Source organism: Labeo rohita, chromosome 20 (genome assembly GCF_022985175.1).
Source record: "Labeo rohita strain BAU-BD-2019 chromosome 20, IGBB_LRoh.1.0, whole genome shotgun sequence".
Taxonomy (NCBI): domain Eukaryota; kingdom Metazoa; phylum Chordata; class Actinopteri; order Cypriniformes; family Cyprinidae; genus Labeo; species Labeo rohita.
Window position 1 is genome coordinate 29,119,113 of NC_066888.1, and position 25,896 is coordinate 29,145,008.

Genomic DNA, 25,896 nt, shown 5'->3' on the forward strand with positions numbered 1-25,896 from the left:
AAGTATACAAATTTTTATTTTCTGAAAAAAATGACAGATCGTTTCACTAGATGAGACCCTTCTTCTTTGGCTGGGATCGTTTAGAGCCCTTTGAAGCTGCATTTAAAAGTACATTTTGGAAGTTCAAAATCGGGGCACCAATGAAGTCCATTATATGAAGAAAAATCCTGAAAAGCTTTCTTTAAAAACCATAATTTCTTCACAACTGAAGATAGAAAGACATGAACATCTTGGATGACAAGGGGGGGAGTAAATTATTTGTAAATTGTTGTTCTGGAAGTGGACTTCTCCTTTAATTTCCAAAATGTGTAAACAATGTGTCTCAATACATTCATTGTGAATATTACTCTTCATGTGTATCACACTGGTGTGTTCAGATAGTTTAGTGCACAGCATAATAAACTGATAAATTCAGATCAGTTTTCCCACTTTGGCTGGTGTTCAACAGCATGCAGTTTTAGATTTTTTTATTTAAATACATGGAACTATAATAACTTTTTAATGTTGTGTGACCATTTTAACAGTGTCCTTACTACATTTCTGTGCTTTGACCGTGGTAGGACTCTTGCTGTTTATAGAGGGTCAGAGAGCTCTCAGATTTCATCCAAAATATCTGAATTTATGTTCCGAAGATGAACGAAGGTGTTACGGGTTGGAAACGACATGAGGGTGAGTAATTAATGACAGGATTTTCATTTTTGGGTGAACTATCCTTTTAAGTGCAGATATAGATGTTCATACATGTATATAATTACAGTTGCAGACACATAGGCCTTGTCCCAAATGGCACACATCATGTGCACTTGCGGTTTTGCAGACTTACAGTGGCTCAGGCCTTGTTCCAAATTGCACCCTAAACCCTTGATGTCTTCCTCGAGTTCACACTTTTGTGAGGTAATGCTGCTTTGACCCTTCAGAAAGCTAAATTGACAAATGGGACACCCTCTATGGTCTCGTGGACTTAATGGACACACTCATGCGGTGGCCATTGTAAATTTGCAAGACCGCAAGTGTACATAAAATGTGCCATTTGGGACAGGACTTTGCTCTCAGGTGTTCACGGACCTGCTTTGACTGTTCCGATATGTCTGACGACTTGCATATAGCGGCTCATAGAAACAGCTGCTAAAAGGCATGTATACATGTCTATGGTTAGAACTACAGCTCTTAACCTGTGGTTAAGCATATTTTATGTTAGTATGATGTGTGGATTTAAACAGATTAAATAAACACCCCCCAAATGGAAATTAAAATAGTTTAACTGAAAATATCTTTGCAAAAGTGGCATCATTATTTTATATATGTGACCCTGGACCACAAAACCAGTCATAAGGGTCAATTTTGTGAAATTGAAATTTATACATCATCTGAAATCTAAATAAATAGGCTTTCCATTGATGTATGATTTGTTAGGATAGGACAATATTTGGCCGAGATACAGCTATTTGAAAATCTGAGGGTGCAAAAAAATCTAAATATTGAGAAAATCGCCTTTAAAGTTGTCCAAATGAATTCTTATCAATGCATATTACTAATCAAAAATTAAGTTTTGATATATTTATGGTAGAAAAAGTTACACAATATCTTAATGGAACATGATCTTTACTTAATATCTCAATGATGTTTAGCATAAAAGAAAAATTTCGACCCAAACAATGTATTTTTGGCAACTGCTACAAATGTACCGGTGCTACTTAAGACTGGTTTTGTGGTCCAGGGTCACACTTTGTTGTTGATGCTGTTTTTTTGTATATCAGCTAGATCTCCTGAAATATATACTTCAGCCATGTTGAATTTGTTGTCATAAAAAATGATATAAAATGAAAGGATCCTTTTTTTTAAAGAAAATCTTCTCAGGTGATTGTAAGTGATCTTTTAACACTAAACATCCAGTTTTTGCACAGTTAAAATTTATTAGAATTTAATTAATAAGAATCCATGAGAGGGGCAAACATCAACACTGGTGGACTCAGAAAAGCCCTGAATGCCAAGACACACTCATATATGCAGACACTCACATACAAGTCTTTAAAAAAGATTTGTTTTGCACTCCTTTGAACATGACGGTCCATTTAAGAAATCACAAACATTTAAAAAAAAACAAAAAAAAAAACAGATACACTGCAATATGTACCAATCAGTAGATAAAAGATTGAAAATGCATTTGCATATGATCCATTTCCCTGTTACAACAGTATTATTTTTGAAGAATTTGTCTGGAATACTCTTTTGGATAGAATGACTCTGAATGCATGTCTGAACCAGCTGTAAAAGAAGGCGTACACTATAGGATTACAGGTGGAATTATAATATCCCACCCACAGGAACAAATCAAACAACAGTGGTGGTACAGAGTAACCAATAAAGGGATCGATAATATTGCAAAGGAAAAAAGGAATCCAGAAACTCAGAAACACCCCCATGATGATGGCTAAAGTCTTAGTGGCTTTTCCCTCTTTTTTCATTTCAGAATTCACGTTCTGAATGGCCTGAACCTGCCGTTGAGCTGCGTGTAAGATCTTAAGGTACACGCAGAGCATGACAAATGCAGGAATATAAAAACAGATCAGTGAAAATACAGTAGCTCCTGCTTTACTCTGAAACACAAAGCAGCCTCCATCACAGTCAATGTTGTCATAGTAAAAATCCTCGATGCCAGTAATATTAAGCTCCATGAAGATCATGCCAAACCCCAGAGCAGCCGAAACAGTCCAGCAGATAATAATCATAACTAGTGTAGCCATTGAAGTCATTTTACTGTGATATTGAAAGGGGTGACATATGGCATAATACCTGTCTAACGAAATGATACAGAGGTTTAAAATTGACGCAGTGCATAATGTCACATCAAGACTGCTGTGTATTTTACAGAACAAATCTCCCAGATACCAGCACGTCTCGATGGAGCGCAGCATGCTGGGAGGCATCACAACTCCTCCTACAAGCAGATCGGCCACGGCCAGAGACAGGATGAGGTAGTTAGTCGGTGTGTGAAGCTGCTTGAAATGAATGACCGTTATGATCACCAGCAGATTTCCTAGAATTGTGATAATTGAAGAGATGCTAAACAGAATGTAGAGCAATATTCGAGTTTCCAAAGGATAGACAAACTTTTGACAAGACCTGTTACTAAACTCATAACAGAGAAAAGACTTTTCCCAGACTTCAGTTTGGCTGATGTTGACATGGGCATCCATTTACTCAATTCAGATTCACCGTTCTGTAAAAAAGGAAAAATATTAGACACTTGCAAACAAACTTACTGTATAGGTAAATAGTTTTTCTAATAGCTATTGATCTCACAAATAACAAATGAACAATATAACATTTGAGACAGACGTTATTCATAGCGAAAATAAAGAGAAATTAGAAACTGTACATTTCAAATAAATAATGAGAACCATACATTATTTTAATTAGCAAAGTTCAGTAGCATAACTTTGTCATCCAGGGCCTTACCTCTTTTTTGGTGGCAAAGGCACAGTATGGATCAAAGAGCCCAGATTTATAGTAACGCAAACTCCCAGTAGCCCCCGCCCACACACACACATGCTTGTCCTGACACCAATTAGATGGCCTTTTCTCCATGATGAAAAAAGGGTGTCTTTTCGCATTTAAAACAACAATAAACTTAAAAAAAGATACATCATAAAATGGCATTTAAGGGAGTATGCATACAATAAGACTTGCAAGCACATCACAATATATATTGCATCTCACTTAAAATTTATGTTGGGGTTCAGCTTGTCAATAATGCAGTGTTTTAACTAATTAACTAATTAGAGACAAATAATTAGTTGTCACCTCATCTATGTTGGAAGTCTGTGACACAAAAAGCAGCATTATTTTTTGTTTTTCAAACTGCATAGGAAAATTCTAATAATAATAATAATAATAACTTTTTTTTAAAAAAATAACTTATTAGTAAAATAAAAGTATATTTTTATTCAAATAATTTTATAATAATCAAGAACCAGATGTAAAACCTGCGGTAGATGTTATTTGTTACTTTGACCACCAGATGGCTACTAATACAATGATATACAATAGTTTCTCAAATAATTATTACATATTTACTGATAAATTTAAAAATCAGGTGAGTGGATGGTTTCAACTGATTTCCTATCTGTCACTAACAGAACTGCAGCGGTCAAACTATTTAAAATATAGTTAGTTTAACTAAAAACGCGATCATAATGCACAATATTTCCATCTAACATGCATTTTGAGGTGCAGCTCGTCATGTTAATGAAGTGTTTTCACTAGTTTGCTCACCTGGATATGTCCTTAGATTTGTGTTGGATGTCTCCACTTGGAAAGCTGTTATCTTTGGAATGGTAATATGAATATTTTATTTGTAAACATTATACTTTTGTTGCTTATTTCAGTTAATCCCATAAAACTAGCCAGCTAAAACAGTAGTAGTACTGAGAGTGTCATGTAAAAATGCCCGAAGGCATAAAAAGTGGAGGAAACTGAATCAAACTCAAACTCGTAAGTTCAAGCTATTCACTGGCAAAGACCGGTTAAATTTTTAATTTTCAAATTGTACGTCATTAATTATGTTGCATGAGCGCCCATCACTGGCAGAACCCTTGCAATGGGCTGAACTGGGACGTCCTAAGCCAGGGGTGTCAAACTCAGTTCCTGGAGGGCCACAGCCTTGCAGAGTTTTGCTTTGCTCCAACATTGCTCCAACACACATACTATGCAGTTTTCAATTAAGCCTGAAGGACTTGATTAGTTGGATCAGGTGTGTTTAATTAGGGTTGCATCTAAACTCTGCAGGGCTGCGGCCCTCCAGGACCGGAGTTTGACACCCCTGTCCTAAGCCCTTGATCACTTAGAATCTGTAATGGAGTTTATTTATTTTTTTACATTTTTCCCCTTACGAATTTGTAAGATTCGTCTCGATCGGAAGCAGTTAAATAATCGTAATGACACCACACCATAGAAGATTTTTTTTGGACAAAAATAGTTTCGAATTGGGCCACGCCCCCGATCATTGCTTTCGGGAGATGCACCCCAGATCAGGACTTTGAAGCGGAGAAGCGTGTAGGCTATCACAAATCATTTAGATCGGAACTTCCGAGCAGGTTTGCAAATCTTAATAAATATAAAAAATAAAAATAATTTAATAATTTTGGTTTATTTATGTGAAATTTAGCTAGCAGGAAACACAATTTTAATTAAGAAACACAATTTTTTAATTAAGATTTTTCTACACTCTAAAAACGTTTGGTTGTTCATTGTACCTATTATCTGAGTTAAACATTTTGGATCACTTGTTGGGTTATTCTTTAAATTTTTATTGGGTCATTTCTATAATAATGCTTAAAAGTTGTCATGCAGGGTTCTATACACTTATTTATTTTTTAGGACTGTCAAACGATTAATTGTGATTAATCGTATACAAAATACATTTTGAATTTGCCTAATATATGTGTGTACTGTGTGTAATTATTATGTATATATAAATACAGACAAATTAATGTATATATTTAAGAAAAATGTTATCTATTTTATATATAGAATTAATTATATAAAAATTGTAATAAATACATATACTTGTAAATATTTCTCAAATATATGCATGAATGTGTTCATATTTATATATACATAATAATTACACAGTACGCACACACATATTAAGCAAACTCAAACTTTTAATTTGTATATACTTGTAAATATTTCTTAAATATATACACGAATGTGTTCGTATTTATATATACATAATAATTACACACAGTATGCACACACATATTAAGCAAACTCAGACTTTTAATTTGTATGCGATTAATCGTGATTAATCATTTGACAGCCCTAATTTTGTATTTTACTTACTTTATTTTACTCATATTTTTTAGCACCTGTTTATGTATTTACACTGTACTTACAAATTGAATAAACAATGTTTAAGATTAATGTTTTAAATATAAGAACTAGAATATAGAAATATGAAATGTCAGGAAAAACTATATGATACTTTTAAATATAAAATTAAAATTGCCAGTAGATGGCAGTAGTGTGTTTTGGCTGAACTATTCCTTTAAGTGTCTTTATCAGAAACGCAAAATGAATAGGCCTAATTGTGCTTTTGAGGCCTTTCGTATGATTCGTATGCTTGTTGAATGTATTGCATTACTAAATAAAAACTATTTAAATATGTTTAACATAAAATTAGACAAATGGAAAGGGCTGAATGCTGTGCATTGCATTACATTATTATATCTTTAGTTTTAAGTTCCTCCAGGGTGTCTTGAGAAGTAACATTGTCTTTGATACTGAAAGAAGAAGTAGCTTGTTTATTTTAGGAAGAAATTCTGTTCTTGACAGACTTAAAACATGTTTGTGTAATGTTTTGAATATACATGACTTAACTGACATATTGAAACATATTGAGTTGTTTGCAAGACTGGACATTATGTATGCATGTAATGAATGGGTCTCAAAATAATAATGATACACATGGATGCACGTTGACATTCATTTGTATTATAAAGCATTACATAAATCTAATCTGCACAGTTTGTAGTGGCTCAGTATAAATAATGCATGTGTGATCTGGTTAATTTGGCATCTTGTTTACTGTGCAAAGATGAAATTATAGTCACATAGATATATAAAACATATTAGCAGGACATTCTGTTTATTTACATTCTGTTTAGAGTCATTCCTAATCATGTCTTTCCATCAAGTCAGTTTGTGAAGAATTAACTTGAAATATTTTGGCCAAAAGAATGATCCTCAGAGCTTTTCTAAACCATCTATAAAAGAATGCATACACAAAAGGGTTGCACAGAGAATTTAAATACCCAATCCACAAAAAAACGTCAAATACAGCTGCTGGTACTGTGTATTCAAGAAACGGATCTACTAGATTACAGAAGAAAAAAGGTGAGATGCTGACAAAAAATACCCCCATGATGATAGCCAACGTTTTTGTGGCCTTCCCCTCACTTTTGTTTATAGATACACCGTTTGTCTTGCCCACATGTGCTGAATGCTGTATAGATTTTGATTGTCTCCGTGCAACAAGGAGAATTTTTAGATAAATGCTGACAGCAATTATTGCGGGAAGGCCGAAAGCAAGAAATGAGGAAATGGTGCTGGCTGCTGCGGTTTGAAAGATGATACACGCTCCTTCACAGGCCACATTATCGAAGTAAAACTCCTCGGCACCCATTATGTTGAGCTGTAGAAACACCATAGCAAATCCAACAAAGGCAGCCAAACCCCAGCTTAGGGAAATCATAATGAGGGAAACGGGAGGTGTGATTTTATTCCGGTACTGAAGCGGGTGACATACAGCATAATAGCGATCGATTGAGATGAAGGATATGTGCAAAAGAGATGTGATGCATAACATAATATCAGCACTGCTGTGTATTTTACAGAATGCGTCTCCCAAGTACCAGCAAGTCTCAACAGAGCGCAGCATGCTGGGAGGCATCACAAAACCTCCGATGAGCAGGTCGGCCACGGCCAGAGACAGGATGAGATAGTTAGTTGGCGTGTGCAGCTGCTTGAAATGAATGATGGCGACAATGACCAGCAGGTTCCCACATACTGTGGTAAGCGCAATGGCACTAAAGAACAAATAAAGCAAAATCTGAATCTCTGACGGGTAGACGAATCTCTCGCACGAGCTGTTGGACGACTCAAAACACAGAACAGCCCCATGATCAATCCTAGTATGAGTTGAATTTTTTAGGTCCATCACCAGCTGGACATGTTCTGTTCAAAACAAAACAAACACACAATAAAAATGTGACTTTTCACAACTGTTAGTTAGATTATATAGTCATAATCATACAAAAACATTATAAGGCCCGAAGTTTGAACATTATTCATACCATTAGACGTTCATGACAAACCTTACCTGTCTACGCAAAAGCGAACGTGCAGAAAGCACTTATTTATATCCTCACCCCTCCTGCATTGCATCACTACTGTTACTATATCCATCATCAATCAACAACAGAAAGCTTTCCTATGAGATTTCCCTCTATTTTGATCCTGAGTTACACAAGTCAGTTAATGTAGTCTGTTAAACATTTTATTTTCTTTATTTTGGTGCTTTTATGTTCCTGGATATTTGATATTTGCGACCCTGGACCACAAAACCAGTCGTAAGTAGCATGCGTATATTTGTAGCAATAGCCAACAAAACATTGTATGGGTCAAAATTATTGATTTTTCTTTTATGCCAAAAATCATTAGGATATTAAGTAAAGATCATGTTTCATAAAGATATTTTGTAAATTTTCTACCTATAAATATATCAGAAGAACTTAATTTGGACAACTTTAAAGGTGATTTTCCTCAGTATTTTGATATTTTGCACCATCAGATTCCAGATATTCAAATAGTTGCATCTCGAACACATATAGTCCTATCCTAACAAACCATACATCAGTGGAAAGCTTATTTATTCAGCTTTCAGATGATGTAAAAATCTCAATTTAAAAAAATTGACCCTTATGACTGATTTTGTGGTCCATGGTCTCACCCCCTTGTCATCCAAGATGTTCATGTCTTTCTTTCTTCAGTCGTAAAGAAATTATGTTTTTTGAAGAAAACATTTCAGGATTTTTCTCCGTATAGTGGACTTGTATGGTGCCCTGAGTTTGAACTTGAAATGTAGCTTAAATGCAGCTTCAAACGATCCCAAATGCAGTTGTAAAGGATCCCAGCGGAGGAAGAAGGGTCTTATCAAGCGAAACAGTTATTTTCAATAAAAAGATACAATTTAAATAATTTTTAATGTCATACGCTTGTCTTGTCTTGCTCTCCCTGAACTCTGTGTATTCTGACTCAAGGCAGTTAGGGTATGTTGAAAAACTGCAATCATATTTTCTCCCTCACCTTCAAAAATGATTTTAAAATCATCCTACATCACTGCAGAAGTACCGACCCAGTCTTTGCAAAGTGAACATGGAAAGAAGATCAAACACCTTTAACAAAAAAGGTGAAACAGCGATATAGGATGATTTTGAAGTTGAGGGAGAACATGAGATGGGCGTTTTTTCGACATACCCTAACTGTCATGAACCAGAAAAAACAGAGTTCAGGCTGAGTAAGACAAGACGAGCATTTGACATTAAAAATGATATAAATTGTATTATCTATATAAAAATAGCTGATCATTTCGCTAGATAAGACCCTTCTTCCTTAGCTGGGATCGTTTACAACCACATATGCGATCGTTTGAAGCCACATTTAAACTGCATTTTGGGAGTTCAAACTTGAGGCGCCATATCAGTCCACTATACGGAGAAAAATCCTGAAATGTTTTCCTCAAAAAACATAATTTGTTTTTTACGACTGAAGGAAGAAAAACATAAACATCTTGGATGACAAGGGGTTGAGTACGTTATCTGTAAATTTTTGTTCTGGAATTGGACTTCTCCTTTAAACTAAGATGTAGAAATGGTAGAAATGTTTGTGATTTCAAAGGTTAATATGATTAAAAGTGCCCAATGGCATGATGGGATCCTTTTTTCATGCTTTTCTGGTGTTGATACTCACTCACCAACTCATATTAATGATACTTGGTATATGAAATATTAAAGTTAGATTATAGATTTAATTTATAGATCATTGCTGAAATACAGGCTTCGCCTTTGGCCTTTGAAGGACTGGGATGACTGCTGTCCTTGAAACAATCTAAATGTATGTAAAGAGAACACATGCAGTCAGTTGTGTTAATGTTGAGTTTATCTGTATGTGATTTAACCCTTTTATGTTGTTCATATTTTTGTTACTCAGCCAGTGTTCGTGGGTCTGATAGACCCGCTGCATTTTGGGGGTTTTAATTTAACACAATTAAAAAATTGATGTTAAAATACTCAACAGATGTTTACTACATCCCAACCACAAGCAATATAAACAGCCTTTTCCTTTATTAGATCACATTTATGAATTAAAATGCTACAGCCTTTTGCGGGAATGACAGGGGCAGAAGCACACAACTCTCTCTCTCACACATACACACACATAAACATAAACACAGTGCCTTTTTGATTTTTCCAGTTAAAATGGTGACATCATATTTCTGTGTCTAGAGAAATCCTGTTGTGGAAATAACTGGTGATAGTTTTACGTCTTCTTCATCTAAAAATGTTTGTGAGCTGAGGGACTTATTAAATGTGATAAACATGTTTGCAATATGTCCTGCTGTTTATTGGCACATTCACACCTGTCCTCATTAAACAACATAAGAATCACACTTGACTCTGATTGATCCCTTCAGGAGTGAAAACATTAACCTCAGTGCATCTGGAGTTGCATCATTCTGAGCTAATTAGACAATTCAGAATAATAACGATGTCCAGTGAAGTCATAAAAACAAGTTGAATGAAAATATGGATGTAAAAAATGAATAGGTAATAAAAGTATAAGCCTTTAAAGTGTCTATATGGTGTAAATGTTGTTTTTGTATTAAAAAAAAGTGTGGTCTGCAGTGGTCTGGACAATATTTAGAGCATGTGGAGTTAAAGGCATAGTTCACCCAAAATAAAAATTCTGTCATTAATTACACATCCTCATGTCGTTCCAAATCCGTAAGACCTTTGCTCATCTTCAGAACATAAATTAAGATATTTTTGATATCTTAATTTGATACCCTGCACAGACAGACATGTTCAAGGCCCAGAAAGGTAGTAAGGACATTGTTAAAATAGTCCATGTGAGATCAGTGGAGATCATTTCAGTTGCTTTGCTGTCTATGCAGGGTCAGAAAGCTTTCAGATTTCATCAAAAACATCTGTGTTCTGTAGATGATTGAAGGTCTTACAGGTTTGGAACGACATGGGGGTGAGTAACTAATGACAGAATTTTCATTTTTGGGTGAACTATCTCTTTAAATGGAAGATTTATGTAAACTTTAAAAGTCTTTTGCTCTGTTCCAAAACATTTTTGTTTATTGATGCTTTTCAGTGTTGCATGAATTGTAATGGACACTTTTTATTTTTTACAGAGCGTATCTCAATGCATTATGGAATTGTAAATTGTCTTTTAAATCTTGCATTTCTATTTTTGAGGTCTACATTAAGTGCTTCAGCAATAGCAGACTTACAGAATATGTGATAATGAATAGTCACCGAATAATCAAGTAAATAAAATATCATATCAAATATAAATTATTAAAATAATATAAAACATACTAGTTACAAATGTACTGTCAAATAGTTTGTAGCTATAAGATAAAATTCAGCCAGTAAGACTTTTTTAATTATTATTTTTATTATGCATTAAATTAGTCAAAAGTGGCAGTAAAGACACTTACAGAAGAAAACTCTTATGTAAAAAAATATATCAATGATTTCTCAGAACTATTAAGCAGCACAGGTGTTGTCAACATTAATAATAAAAATGTTTCTTGAGTAACAAATCAGCATATTAAAATGATTTCTGAAGGATCATGAGACACTGAAGACTGGAGTAATGATGCTGAAAATTCAGCTTTGCATCACAGAAATAAATCATATTTTAAAATATATTCAAGTAGAAAACAGTTATTTTAAATTGTAATAATATTTTACAAATTTGCCATTTTTTTGGATCAAATAAATGCAGCCTTGGTAAGCGTAAAAGACTTTCAAAAAGGATCACTGAGCTATGGCCAAACCAGAAAACTGAAGTAATGTATATTTTAAATGCATGGTTGTCATTTGCTGCCTCGTCATGTAGGAGGGTCAGAGAAGACGATGAAGTGTATTTAAGGGACTTTTCACTCACTGTTAATGTACCAGAATCATCTAGGCCAGAATTTCTATAGGTTTCTGTTTTGTTTCTGACTGAGACAGGCAGGATGGATTTTTCATTACAAAAATATGATTCCCCTCAGTTTTGTTTTCCTGCGATGAACAACTCTTGTCTCAAAGGCACACATCATGTGTTCGTTCAGACTGTGGTGTATCTCCTATTAGTGTTGGCGATGTTAGTGACCGTTCTAGGAAATTCGGTGGTCATCATCTCCATCGCACATTTCAGACAGCTCCAGACTCCCACTAACATCTTGGTGATGTCTCTGGCTCTAGCGGATCTGCTGCTTGGACTGGTGGTCATGCCTTTCAGTATGATCCGCTCTGTGGATGGCTGCTGGTACTATGGAGATGCCTTCTGTTTGCTGCACTCCACTTTTGATCTGTTTCTCACATCAGTGTCTATTTTTCATCTCATTTTCATTGCTATCGATCGACATCAGGCTGTTTGTTATCCGCTTCAGTATCCTACAAGAATAACCATACCTGTTGCATGGGTTATGGTGATGATAAGTTGGAGCATGGCTGCTTTATATTCTTACGGCTTAGTGTATTCAAAAGCTAATGTGGAAGGACTGGAGGAATTTATTGAATCAATATACTGTATGGGAAGTTGCACTTTGCTGTTCAATGCATTGTGGGGAGCCATAGACACATTAATAGCTTTTCTCTTGCCATGTTCTGTCATGGTGGGACTGTATGCAAGAATTTTTGTGATTGCAAAACAGCACGCTAGAAAACTCTGTGAGGCAAACCAGCATGAAAACGAGAATATGTTTAAAAGCTCTCGACGATCTGAACGCAAAGCAGCAAAAACTCTGGGTGTTGTTGTTGGTGCTTTTATTCTTTGCTGGTTGCCTTTTTTTATTAACTCTTTGATTGACCCTTACATCAACTTTTCCACTCCACTTGCTCTCTTTGAAGTGTTCGTCTGGTTAGGCTACATTAATTCAACCATAAACCCCATCATATATGGCCTTTTCTATCCATGGTTCAGAAAAACCCTTTCTCTTATTATAACATTGAGAATATTTGAACCAAACTCATCTGATATCAATGTCTTCACTGTTTGATTTCATTTTTATGTGTGCAGCACATTGATACTTTCCTTTTCAAGTCACGTAAATAAAAAACAGTGTAAAATCAGATGCCTAACCTGTGTAAAATTAATGGTGATCTAAAATGTGACCCTGGACCACAAAACCAGTCTTAAGTAGCATGGGTATATTTGTAGCAATAGCCAAAAATTCATTGCATGGGTCAAAATGATCAATTTTTTTTTCATGCCAAAAATCATTAGGATATTAAGTAAAGACTGTGTTCCATGAAGAAATTTCCTACTGTAAATATATCAAAAGTTAATTTTTGATCAGTAACATGCATTGCTAAGAACTTCATTTGGACAACTTTAAAGGCGATTTTCTCAATATTTAGATTTTTTTGCACCCTCAGATTTCAGATTTTCAAATAGTTGTATCTCGGCCAAATATTGCCCTATCCTAACAAAGCATACATCAATGCAAAGCTTATTATTCACCTTTCAGATGATGAATAAATCTCAGTTTTGAAAAATTGACCCTTATGTCTGGTTTTGTGGTCCGTGGTCACAAATCAGATCTCTGGCACACACTTCTGGTGTTAAATACTATCTGAAAAAAATCTGAATTCTGATTTGATGATTCAGACCTTTTTAAAATGTATATTTTATTCTGTTTTCAGTGTCCAAAAGTTTTTCTAAAGAATTTCTTTCCAGCAAAAGAAGGTCTTTAAAATCCTTTGCATTTATATTCTTCTCAGTGGTATTTGCTGTGAAATACATGATTTAGATTTTTTTTTAAATTAGATTACAAAGCTGGGAATTAAATATAGTGTGCATATTGTTTTTCTGTTTAAAGGGGATGTTTGTGAAATGGGCCTGAAAACATATTTAATGTTCAGGGCAAAAATAAGATATAAAAATAAGAGTGTTAAATTGTTTAATAACATTTACAGTATGTAACATGTAAAGCTTGTTTGCTTTTTATCTTTCTGTGCAGTTAACCAGACAATGATGAGATCTAATTTGATCTGTGGTACTGCATTGTGAGTCACAGAATTTATTTGTCTTTTGGGAAGATTACTAAAAGTATCATTGCCATAATAAATTCTTCTAGTAAAAAAGGATGGATTTTTCAGCTTAAATTGCATAGCTTTCAATTATACTCTACCATTATTTTTTTTTTTTTTGACAAACCAGTCTGTACATTCTTGGAAAAAAGGTACAAGCCGTCACTGGGCAGTACCCTAAAGTACAAAACCCCAAAGATACTGATTTACCCCTAAAATTGTACATATTAGTACCTTAAAGCACACGTGTCAAACTCCAGCTCTGAAGTGCCATTGTTTTGCAGAGTGTAGCTCCAACCAGCTTCAAAAGACATGCACGGAAGTTCTAGTAATACTCTTTTACAAGTACTTTAAATTCGGACAAACTTTTTTTGGTCACATACTAGCGGTGTAACGGTACCGAACCGTCACGGGGCAAATTCCAAATGGAAGTGATCATCCTTATGCCCTACTCCCTTCGAAGGGCCCTTGGAGTTTAGACTTTGGAGCGTGCAGGCCAAGTGCATGTCATTATGGATGTTTGCAATGCGTTCGGCAAACAGGGCAACGTTATTTCCTCATTATCTTCAGCTGACAACGCAAAAAAAGTGCAGAGTTCAGAGATCAGCTCCAACCCTAATTAAAACTCACCTGCCTGTTGCTTTCTAGTAACCCTTCAGACCTTGATGAGCTTGTTCAGGTGTGTTTGATTAGGGTTGAAGCAAAACTATGCAGGGCTGCGGCTCTCCAGGACCGACATTCGCCACCCTGGCCTACTGTATAGTAGGTTAGTATGTGGTTTCGGATACACCCTTTGATTAGCTGGTTCAGGTGTGTTTAATTAGGGTTGGTGCTAAACTATGCAAGACAGTGGCCCTCCAGAAACTGAATTTGACACCCTTGCTTTAAGAGTCCTTACTGATACATAAAAAAAGTACCATTGGTACTAGGAATGTCCCAAGCTGATCTCAAGGATCGTGATCGGAGGCTGATCAAGAGGTTTTTTTTAACTGATCGGTATCGACTCTTCTCAGTCTGATCCTTTTTTGGTGTTGTGCAGTAAGTGAGTTTGCCAACCACCACTAAAAGGAAAAGAAGAAGCTCAAATGTGCATGCTCAGCCACCATTAAAAACAGAAGAAAAAATATGTCCATGCATGACGCACAAAAACTAGTGAAGTCTGTTCTAGCACGTCACACACGTTAGTTTCTGTGTTCAGTACTTTTGGCGTGCCATCAAGTAAGGAAGACGGATGCACCGAAATTTTTGACCGCCGAATATGGCATTTCCAGTTTTTGGCCAAAAGAGAAAAATGGCTATAAATATGAGCCAAAAATAAAATGGTGCCCCAGAAAAGCAAAGTCTGGACAAGCAAAGCCTGCTCAAATCAGGGTTGCCAGGTTTTCACAACAAAACCCGCTCAATTGCTACTCAAAACTAGCCCAAAACTAGCCCAGTTGCATTACGAGGGGATAAAGTACACCTCTTTATTGTAAATTCATATTTCAGGGGCTAAATATGACGTTATTGGGGTCACTTCAGCCCGCAGATATCAAAAACAACCCATTTACCCAACCCAACAACCCAATTTTGTACCTTTTCTCTGAGTGTGTATATTTTTAATCTTTAATAAGTACTTGTTGTTCATTTGCTGTCCTGTGATGATGTGGGAGGGTCTGAGAAGAGCATGAATTGTATTTAAGGGCTAAACTAGACCAACTAAAACAGGATTGACTAGATTTGAGAAACACAACAGTCAGGATGGATGTATCATCACAAGAATACTATCCCACTCAGTTTTGTTTTCCTGCAGTGAACAACTCTTGTCTTAAAGGCATACATAATGTGTCCACACAGACTGTTTTGTATCTCATATTGGTGTCTGCTATGACTGTTACCATTCTAGGAAATTTGGTGGTCATCATCTCTATAGCGCACTTCAAACAGCTCCAGACTCCCACTAACATCCTGGTGATGTCTCTGGCTCTAGCGGATCTGCTGCTTGGACTGGTGGTCATGCCTTTCAGTATGATCCGTTCTGTGGATGGCTGCTGGTACTATGGAGATGCCTTCTGTTTGCTGCACTCCACTTTTGACTTGTTTCTCACATCAGTGTCTATTTTGCATCTCGTTTGTATTGCTATCGATCGATATCAAGCTGTTTGTTATCCTCTTCAGTATCCTACAAGAATAACCATACCTGTTGCATGGGTCATGGTGATGATAAGTTGGGCTATGATTGCAGCCTATTCATATGGCCTACTGTACTCAAAGGCTAATGTGGAAGGAATGGAGAAATATATTGAATCAATACACTGTATAGGACGTTGCAGTCTGCTTTTCAGTAAATTGTGGTCCGTTTTAGACACGTTAATAACTTTTTTCTTTCCTTGTTCTGTCATGGTTGGACTGTATGTTAGGATTTTTGTAGTTGCAAAAAAACATGTAAAAACAATTACTGAGGCAAACCATCATGACAATGAAAATGTGTTTAAAAGCTCTCGACGATCTGAACGCAAAGCAGCAAAAACTCTCGGTGTGGTCGTTGGTGCTTTTATTCTTTGCTGGTTGCCATTTTTTATTAACTCTGTGATGGATCCCTACATTAACTTTTCCACCCCACTTGCTCTCTTTGAAGTGTTTGTCTGGTTAGGCTACATTAACTCAACCATAAACCCCATCATATATGGCTTTTTCTACCCATGGTTTAGGAAAACCCTTTCTCTTATTATAACAAGGAGAATATTTCAGCCAAACTCTTCTGATATTAATGTTTTCACTGTTTGATTTTATTTCAGTCTCACCTCACTGTACAACACATTGGACAACAGTTGATATTTTTACACTTAGCAAAATCATTTACAACATAATGTGCAAATTGCATAAACAAAGAATAGTGTAAATTGCATGTGTTTTATCTGTGCAAAATTAAAAGATAATCTATCTGATTTTGTATCCTAGCAAAATAGGCCTGCAGTAAACATAAAAAACACTTTTTGGAAAATCTTAATTTAGTATAACTAAATGTATAAAGCACAAACGTATATATGTGTTGTGTCACATCTATTGTGCTATACTGTATGATTGTGGTGCTAGTCTTTTGGTGCATAAAATAATAAGGGACAAATTTCTATTTCTAAACATTTATAGATACAGGCCTTACTAGGTCCAAAAACTGCTCCTTCGTTTAATATATGAGGAAAGCATAAGCAAAAATAAGAGAATCCTGGCACACTGTGCCTTTTATATAAATACATTTTGCCTCACAAATTATGAAAAAACAACTTGAATTGTGATGGAATGGTCCAAACATTTCAAAATACCAGATTTTAAATCACATATAACATGCTTGTGTGAAGCTTAAAACACACTTACTCAGTAGTTTTTATACATTCAGTATAATCGCCCCGAAAGCCTTTCTGGAGAAAGGAATCCCCTTAGCATTAGGGTAGGGCTGAACTATTTCTACATTTTATTTTATTTTATTTTTATGCACCCCCCGTCCAATAAATCTCAGTATGCTATGTAACTTCTGACATGCAACAAAGTCTTAGCTTTCAGATTCTGTCTATTTTATTACGAAATATAATTAGTAAATGCAGTTTTGGCGCTAATCAACATAGCGCCACATAACGCAGTTGCCGCCACAGATCAAGCTAAGTGCTAGCCGCGGAGCTCGCACGAACGGATCGTCTCTTCCTCTTTGCGGCTAGTAAAAGCACAAACAAACATGAATGAATATAAAAAGGTATGTTGAAAAATAGACTATAACTTTCCGAAATGCACCGTATCTTTGTAATCGCACAATCAGTATTTTAACCGCGGAAAGACGTTAGTAAAGCTTGTAAACAATAGGCTAGCCTCTATCACGTAATGCTGTTTACCTCAGGAAAGTCATTACGTGTCTCTCAACTCGATAGGTAGCTAGAAAAAATTTATTCTAGAGAGTGTTTAGCTAATAATATGCTTTTTATTATATATTAATTATTTTTTAAAACTGTTCTTAAATATTTAATATATGTATAATTCTCTAAATAAATGGGAAACAATAAAAAAGCTTTTAAGAAAGGATTTATTGTAAAGTTTACAGAGTAGCTAAGTTAGAGATTTTTCTATTTGTTTGTATACTTAAATCAATATTGAATCGAATTGAGATCAGATTTGAATTAAACCACAAACTTTTTAATCAAATTGTGACTTTCTGTCAGCTCTAAATTTTATTAATCTCAATGACAGTAATTTAGATCATGAATTTTTCATCTTTGTCATGAAATAAATAGCTTAGCTTTCATGTATATGGTATTTTACACAATTTTAATTTAAACTATACTTTTATATAATAATTAATGATTGAGTAATGGACAAACCAGAATATTTAAATGATGTAACCTATTTTCTTAATTATTAATGAGTGCTTGATTGTTATTTGCTGTCCTGTGGTGATATGGGTTGGTCAGAAATGAGCATGAAGAATATTTAAAGGCCTGACTAAACTAAATAAACTGAGACTGAGACTGAGAGGATGGATTTATCATCACAAGAATACGATCCTGCGCAGTTTTGTTTTCCTGCAATGAACAACTCTTGTCTTAAAGACACATATCATGTGTCCACACTGACTGTGTTATATCTCCTATTGGTGTCTGTGATGACTATGACCATTTTAGGAAATTTGGTGGTCATTATCTCTATAGCACACTTCAAACAACTCCAGACTCCCACTAACATCCTGGTGATGTCTCTGGCTCTAGCGGATCTGCTGCTTGGACTGGTGGTCATGCCTTTCAGTATGATTCGTTCTGTGGATGGCTGCTGGTACTATGGAGACGCCTTCTGTTTGCTACACTCCACTTTTGACCTGTTTCTCACATCAGTGTCTATTTTTCATCTCATTTTTATTGCTATTGATCGACATCAGGCTGTTTGTTATCCGCTTCAGTATCCTACAAGAATAACCATACCTGTTGCATGGGTCATGGTGATGATAAGTTGGAGCATGGCTGCGTTATATTCTTACGGCTTAGTGTACTCAAAAGCTAATGTGGAAGGAATGGATGAATTTATTGAATCAATATACTGTTTGGGAAGTTGTGCTTTGCATTTCAATGCATTGTGGTCAGTTTTAGACACATTACTAACCTTTTTCTTGCCTTGTTCTGTCATGATTGGACTGTATGCAAGAATATTTGTAGTTGCAAAAAAGCACATTAGAATAATCGGTGAAGCAAATCAGCATGAAAATGAGAATATGTTTAAAACCTCTCGACGATCTGAACGGAAAGCAGCAAAAACTCTTGGTGTGGTCGTTGGTGCTTTTATTCTTTGCTGGCTGCCGTTTTTTATTAACTCTATAATGGATCCCTACATCAATTTTTCCACCCCATTTATTCTCTTTGACGCATTTGGCTGGTTAGGCTACATGAACTCAACCATAAACCCCATCATATATGGCCTTTTCTACCCATGGTTTAGAAAAACTCTTTCTCTCATTATAACATTGAAAATATTTGAACCAAACTCTTCTGACATCAGTGTGTTCACTGTTTGACTTTGGTTCTTTTTCATGTGATTTTGATCTGATGCACATTGGTCAACATTTGTTGTTTTTACACTTAGCACATGCTTTTTTACTGAAATGATGTACTGAACACAGTTCACAAATGATGAAATATGTAAAAACGCTGCAACATAGTTACACATTTTTCCCTATATATTAAATGTAAAACATCATATATAAAAGAAAATGCCCATAAATCCAGAAACTGGCAAAGATGTGTCAGTCAATCCAACTAGTAGCCTATATCACAGGTTAGGGTTACAAATCAAGTTTTTACAAATCAACAAGTGAATTAAACCGCCTACAATGTTTGCTAAGGGAAAGAGAACAGAAGACTTATTCACAGAAGCGTAATTAGAATTAGAATCATTTAAAGAATTTGTTTGCTTTTTTGTTTGTTTTTTATTGTCTGAGTTGGTGATCTTTGCTGGCCATTTCATCATTACACTCTTGGGTCTCTTCTATTAGAATGACAATACACAATAAAGACATTAAAATTGGGAGGTATTAGAATGTCAAGAGAACTGTAACTGTCATTGTGAATTTTAATGATGAGTAATTATAACCCATGTCTGAATCATACTCAGTGTTAATGTCTGTTTCATCTAGTTTGCATTAAAAAAACCCTCAAGAACAAGATATGCTTTCTTTTTTTTGCTGAGGTACTGTAAGTCTTATGTTTAGAGACATCAAATATTTGTGAATGAAAATGCCTACAAATGCTCTGAACTCGCGCTGAAGATCGAAGCTAAATCTCGTGACCCAGATGTTAAAAAATTAGCTGGGACTCAGAATACAAAAAAATTAATAAATCACTTTTCTGCTTAAATCTACATTATATAGTCAACTTTTGTCTGAATATACTGTATGAACTATAGCACATAAATGTAATGATATGTGGAAGTTATTAAAGGACAGAATGCACCAAAATATTTTAAGAGTTACAGTATTTGAACAAACTAGGTGTTCAAAAGCAACATAAAATATAAAAAAGGATATATTTTTATATAAATAAAACAGCTATATACATGTTTGTAATTCTGAGAGTAAATGTGATTTAACACATAATCTTTTTAGGTTTGGTGACTCATTGTGGGAAGATCTCTATCATGCCCGGATCAGGCTGAATTAACGGAAATGTCTTCTTTGCAACTAGTAATAGCATGAAACAAACATAAATGAACATCAGGTGTGTTGAAAGACATAGTATAACATACTGAAATGTATTGTGTCTCGTGAAATTGCACAATCAGTATTTTAACCGCAAAAAAGACATCAGTAAAGCTTGTAAACAATAGCCTGTACACATTATACATTACATTTACCTCAGGAAAGTCATTCAGTATTCCTTAACTCAATAGTTAGCTACAAAAATAACTCTAGAGAGTGTTTTGCTAACAATATGCTCTTTATTACATATTCATTATTTTTTTAACTGTTCTTCAATATTTAATATATCTAATTCTTTAAATAAATGGGAAAAATATGAAAAAGCTCTAAAGAAAGGGTTTACTGTATAGTTTACAGCATTAGTTAGAGACTTTTTTTCCATGAAAACAAAAACTGTACTGTGCCTGATGTATATCCAAATCAGTATTAAATCAAATTGTCATTTGAATTGAGAGGATTTAATCAAATCACGCACTTGTAGCTATTTTTATTCATTTCAATTGACAAAAATCCAGATCATGGGTGTTCACTGCCAGAGATTTTTATTTTATTTTTATTTTTTTTAATTAAATGATAGATTTTTCATCTTTGTCATGAGATAAATGGCATAGCTTTCATTTATATGGTCATTTACACTATTTTAAATATACTTTCATAAGATAAAAAATTATTGAGTAATGGACGAACCAGAATATTTAAATGACATAACGTAAGACTGTATATTTTCTTCATTTTTGATGAGTGCTTGATTGTCATTTGCTGCCCTGAGTTGATGTGGGAGGGTCAGGAAAGAGCATGAAGAATATTTAAAGACCTGACTAGACTAAATAATACAGCATTTTATTGGTTCTAGTTTTCTTAGACTGAGAGGATGGATTTATCATCACAAGAATATGATCCCACTCAGTTTTGTTTTCCTGCAGTGAACAACTCTTGTCTTAAAGGCACATACCATGTGTCCATTCAGACTGTGGTGTATCTCCTATTGGTGTTGGCAATGATTGTGACCATTCTAGGAAATTCGGTGGTCATCATCTCCATCGCGCACTTCAAACAACTCCAGACTCCCACTAACATCTTGGTGATGTCTCTGGCTCTAGCAGATCTGCTGCTTGGACTGGTGGTCATGCCTTTTAGTATGATCCGCTCTGTGGATGGCTGCTGGTATTATGGAGAAGCCTTCTGTTTGCTACACTCAAGTTTTGACCTGTTTCTCACATCTGTGTCTATTTTTCATCTCATTTTTATTGCTATTGATCGACATCAGGCTGTTTGTTATCCGCTTCAGTATCCTACAAGAATAACCATACCTGTTGCATGGGTCATGGTGATGATAAGTTGGAGCATGGCTGCGTTATATTCTTACGGCTTAGTGTACTCAAAAGCTAATGTGGAAGGACTGGAAGAATTTATTGAATCAATATACTGTTTGGGAAGTTGCACTTTGTTTTTCAATGCATTGTGGTCAGTTTTAGACACATTACTAACTTTTTTCTTGCCTTGTTCTGTCATGATTGGACTGTATGCAAGAATTTTTGTAGCTGCCAAAAGGCACATTAGAACAATCGGTGAGGCAAACCAGCATGAAAATGAGACCATGTTTAAAACCTCTCGACGATCTGAACGCAAAGCAGCAAAAACTCTCGGTGTGGTCGTGGGTGCTTTTATTCTTTGCTGGCTGCCGTTTTTTATTAACTCTATAATGGATCCCTACATCAATTTTTCCACCCCATTTGTTCTCTTTGATGCATTTGTCTGGTTAGGCTACATGAACTCAACCATAAACCCCATCATATATGGCCTTTTCTACCCATGGTTTAGAAAAACTCTTTCTCTCATTGTAACATTGAAAATATTTGAACCAAACTCCTCTGACATCAGTGTGTTCACTGTTTGACCTTGGTTCTTTTCATGTGATTTTGATTTGATGTCAGCATTTGTTGTTTTTACACTTCTAAAATGATGCACTGAACACGGAAGCAGAGCACAATTGATAAACCATGTAAAAACACTGGAACACAAATGAAAAACACTATATATAAAAGAAAACGCCCATTTAAACAAGCACTATAAATATGTGCTCTGTACTCAAGCGGTATGTTGTGATCCATGTTTGGTGTTAATTCTGTGTAAGGGTGATCTAAATCATAAATCTGTGAACTGGCAAAGATGTGTCAGACAGACCAACTAATGGCCTGTATCACAAGTGAGGGTTACAAATCAAGTTTTTGACAACAACAAACAAACAGTCCATCTTAATTTGGGTATATAAATATATTATGCACAAATGAATTAAACAGGCCTAAGGTGTTTGCTAAAGGAAATTGAACAGAATACATATCCACAGAATCAAGCAAATTTAGAAAGCCTTTACCATTCTAAAAATTCTGATGTGATCCTGTGCTTTGTTTTTTTTTCCTCAGTGAACATTATTTAATTTAAATCACTGTGTTATATAAAAATGGGGGAAAGTAAACAAAATGTCCTTGAGTCCTTTTATGTGTATTGAGGATCGAATATTCAAGAATTAAAACTGCGTTTATGCAACCATATAAATTACATAACAGGAAAATCATGATATATCATAAACCATGGCCTTACATTATTTTAATTTCTATAAAAACAACATCACTTTTTTGATAAACATGACACAATTATGCATTACATGCACTGTTATGCTGCATGCACAACACAGATGTATAAAATAGATGAAAGGTATTATAATAAAAATAAGTGCATGTTGCTGTTGTAAGGGCTTGTACAGGTGCTTTTAGTCAATGCAGCAGCTGGCTGGTGGTCTCACCTTGATTTCATCTTTTAATAGCAGTTGAATATAACGCTCGGTTTGACCCTCACATCCTTCAAAGGATACAGCCTCTAAATTGGGACACAGCTAAAGCATTCCAGACATGAATGTAGCGACAGTTTCATATACCCGAAATAAGGGACCTCTGGTCTGATATACAACACTGACCGCTGAATGCCATGTTTGACCTCTTTGAGTCCTTCCAGCCTGCCAAAAAAACACCGGCTCAAGCAATGGCGTAAGTTTGGGGTGGAGCAGGACTGCCTGCTCAGCTGATAAAATAACAGGCAGAGCGTTTCAGAATCCTGTAGTATATTTAGGTCGGGTGTTTTCAAATTCAAAGTGTGGGGCGCAAGAGCCCTTTGGGGAGGTGTAGACTAGGCGATATGATGATGTATATCATAGCGACAAGCTTCAGTTGAAACATTGTTTATATGTAAATGTAACTGTAGAGTGCAGGCCTGCTTATCATATTCACGTTTGCGTATTTACGTAAACACAACTGGTTAAAAGTTGAGAAAATCAAATGTGTATGAGTGTACTGGATCTGTGCATTAGGTCTTAAAGAGACAGCAGCCTAATATAGCTGCTGTCTGTGTCATTTATAGTTTATTAAACAACAAAAGAAATAGAGAAAATCACTCACTGATCTTTACTGAATAGTTTTTGTAGCCTATTTAATGCATACAGGGTAGACTAATTAATTAATTTTAATATTTGATGATGACTTAATTCAACTTCTGTAGCATTTCTTGAATACTAGGCCTACCTGAAACAACTTAAAGCACTATTCAAAGGCAGAAGAGGTGATCTGGTTCAAAAACATTAGTGGTCTAAATGTTTTTCTATGTATTTATATTGTCTGTGGAAGGCGTAGGACCCTAAAATGTTTGTCCAATCATATCACAGTCCTCGGTGCAAAGTAGGCTGTCCTATCTTTAACTTGTGTCTTTGTTGTATTGTGTTTATTTGTCCCATTGCTCTTGATTGGCTTATTTTATTATTTATTGTTTTCTTAAGTAATTGCTTAAGGGGGGTGATTATGCTCATTAACAAAATTAGTAGGTTGTAAAGTCTTGTAAACACCTCTAAATGTTGTTTATAATTGTTGCTGATGCTGATGTAATTCTTGGTCACTCCCATAAACACCACCTGTCATTTGCATTTATATAACAATATATAACAAACTGGCAGTGAGGTTCTGTTTCAGAATTTTGGATCATCAGCCATATCATAAACATGGGTCTTGAGCTCTAAGCAGTGAATATTTTCTCCATGGAATTTCTTGAACATCACTGCCTTCCCCACTGGAATACAAGCTGCTCTCGTGACTTTAATTTGAATTATGTCAATGTATTCTTGTTCTTGTACATATCTGCAATATCTGTGCTGACGGTGTGTGGAAATCTACTTGTCATCATCTCTATAACAGCTTTCAAGCAGCTTCACACACCGACCAACCTCCTTATCCTCTCACTGGCCCTTTCGGACTTCTTGGTGGGAGTCTGCGTGATGCCGGTTGAAAGCATTAGGAGCATTAACTCCTGTTTTTATATGGGAAAGTTGCACTGTCGAATCTTTCGTATCATTATGTCCGTTCTTGGATCTGCATCCCTCATGAACATCATGCTTGTAGCTATCGATCGTTATTTTGCTGTATGTGAGCCACTCATGTATATGTCCAAAATGACAGTTAGAAAAACACTGATGTGCATAAGTTTAGGATGGTCTGTGTCCTTTTGTTATAATCTAGTTCCAAAGCATTTAGGGAATTCAGACCTGACAGGAACAATTGTCTTCTGTTTAAGGGAATGTGCAGTGGCTGTCAGCAGTGCCTGGGGTCCAACCGACTTGATAGTGAGCTTCATTGCTCCGTTTATAATAATGGTAATACTGTATATAAGAATTCTCACTGTGGCCTTGAGACAAGCTAAAGCCATTTCCAATACTTCAAAGAAAAGGGCATCTCAGAAAAGTCCAAAAGCATTTAAAAAGTCAGAGGTAAAAGCAACAAAAACATTGAGTATAATTGTCTTTGTGTATTTCATTTGCTGGGTTCCCTGGTATATAAGTATGCTTAATATGAAACAATTCCAAACATCGTCTATGAGCTTCTCTGCTTTACTGTGTTTGTTTTACACTAATTCATGCATCAATCCCTTTATATATGCAATATCTTACCGTGGTTCAAAAGGTCAGTAAGGCTTGTAGTTAGCCTAAAAATATTGCAGACAGCAACTAAGCAGATGAATTTATTTCCTGAAGACTGTTAATATGAAAATGCATTTTGTTACAGAAATTATGTTAGCATTGGTGATCTTTGTTAGCCTTTTAGTCTTTATATCCTTGATTATCTTCACTTAGAATGACAGTGACAAAATACATTAAAATTAGAAAATGTTAAAATGTAAAGAGAACTATATATATATATATATATATATAACTGAATTTTATGATGAATAATTATAACCCATGCATAAATCATACTCAATGTCTATTTCATTTCTAAC

At 35.3% G+C, this 25,896-nt stretch overlaps 6 protein-coding genes and 1 pseudogene across 9 annotated transcripts; 5 read left to right on the forward strand and 2 right to left on the reverse strand.

Annotated features, from left to right (window-relative positions):
• Window positions 1-1,890: 1,890 nt before the first annotated feature.
• LOC127183221 (trace amine-associated receptor 1-like) lies at window positions 1,891-3,684 on the reverse strand. Of its 4 annotated transcripts, none has more exons than XM_051139138.1 (3): window positions 3,460-3,684; window positions 3,124-3,220; window positions 1,891-3,037 (listed from the first exon to the last, which is right to left on the reverse strand). In XM_051139138.1, exons 1-3 carry the CDS (start codon window positions 3,658-3,660, stop codon window positions 2,187-2,189), a joined length of 1,149 nt encoding a protein of 382 aa, XP_050995095.1. In that variant the 5' UTR covers window positions 3,661-3,684; the 3' UTR covers window positions 1,891-2,186. The 4 variants fall into 4 exon arrangements, with proteins under 4 accessions (XP_050995095.1, XP_050995098.1, XP_050995096.1 ...); XM_051139141.1 differs by lacking the exon at window positions 3,460-3,684 and adding an exon at window positions 3,407-3,449; XM_051139139.1 differs by having other exon boundaries at window positions 1,891-3,220.
• Window positions 3,685-6,676: 2,992 nt separating this feature from the next.
• On the reverse strand, window positions 6,677-7,729 carry taar10 (trace amine-associated receptor 10). Its single transcript, XM_051139272.1, has one exon. The coding sequence runs from the start codon at window positions 7,718-7,720 to the stop codon at window positions 6,677-6,679; it is 1,044 nt and encodes a 347-aa protein (XP_050995229.1). The 5' UTR covers window positions 7,721-7,729.
• Window positions 7,730-11,815: 4,086 nt separating this feature from the next.
• On the forward strand, window positions 11,816-12,841 carry taar13e (trace amine associated receptor 13e). Its single transcript, XM_051139454.1, has one exon. The coding sequence runs from the start codon at window positions 11,816-11,818 to the stop codon at window positions 12,839-12,841; it is 1,026 nt and encodes a 341-aa protein (XP_050995411.1).
• Window positions 12,842-15,614: 2,773 nt separating this feature from the next.
• Window positions 15,615-16,640, forward strand: LOC127183459 (trace amine-associated receptor 13c-like). Its single transcript, XM_051139520.1, has one exon. The coding sequence runs from the start codon at window positions 15,615-15,617 to the stop codon at window positions 16,638-16,640; it is 1,026 nt and encodes a 341-aa protein (XP_050995477.1).
• A 1,735-nt stretch (window positions 16,641-18,375) lies between these two features.
• LOC127183403 (trace amine-associated receptor 13c-like) lies at window positions 18,376-19,401 on the forward strand. The gene has a single exon (XM_051139430.1). It carries the CDS (start codon window positions 18,376-18,378, stop codon window positions 19,399-19,401), a length of 1,026 nt encoding a protein of 341 aa, XP_050995387.1.
• Window positions 19,402-21,451: 2,050 nt separating this feature from the next.
• LOC127183473 (trace amine-associated receptor 13c) lies at window positions 21,452-22,477 on the forward strand. The gene has a single exon (XM_051139540.1). It carries the CDS (start codon window positions 21,452-21,454, stop codon window positions 22,475-22,477), a length of 1,026 nt encoding a protein of 341 aa, XP_050995497.1.
• A 2,184-nt stretch (window positions 22,478-24,661) lies between these two features.
• On the forward strand, window positions 24,662-25,659 carry LOC127182551 (trace amine-associated receptor 1-like; annotated as a pseudogene).
• The last annotated feature ends 237 nt before the right edge of the window (window positions 25,660-25,896 follow it).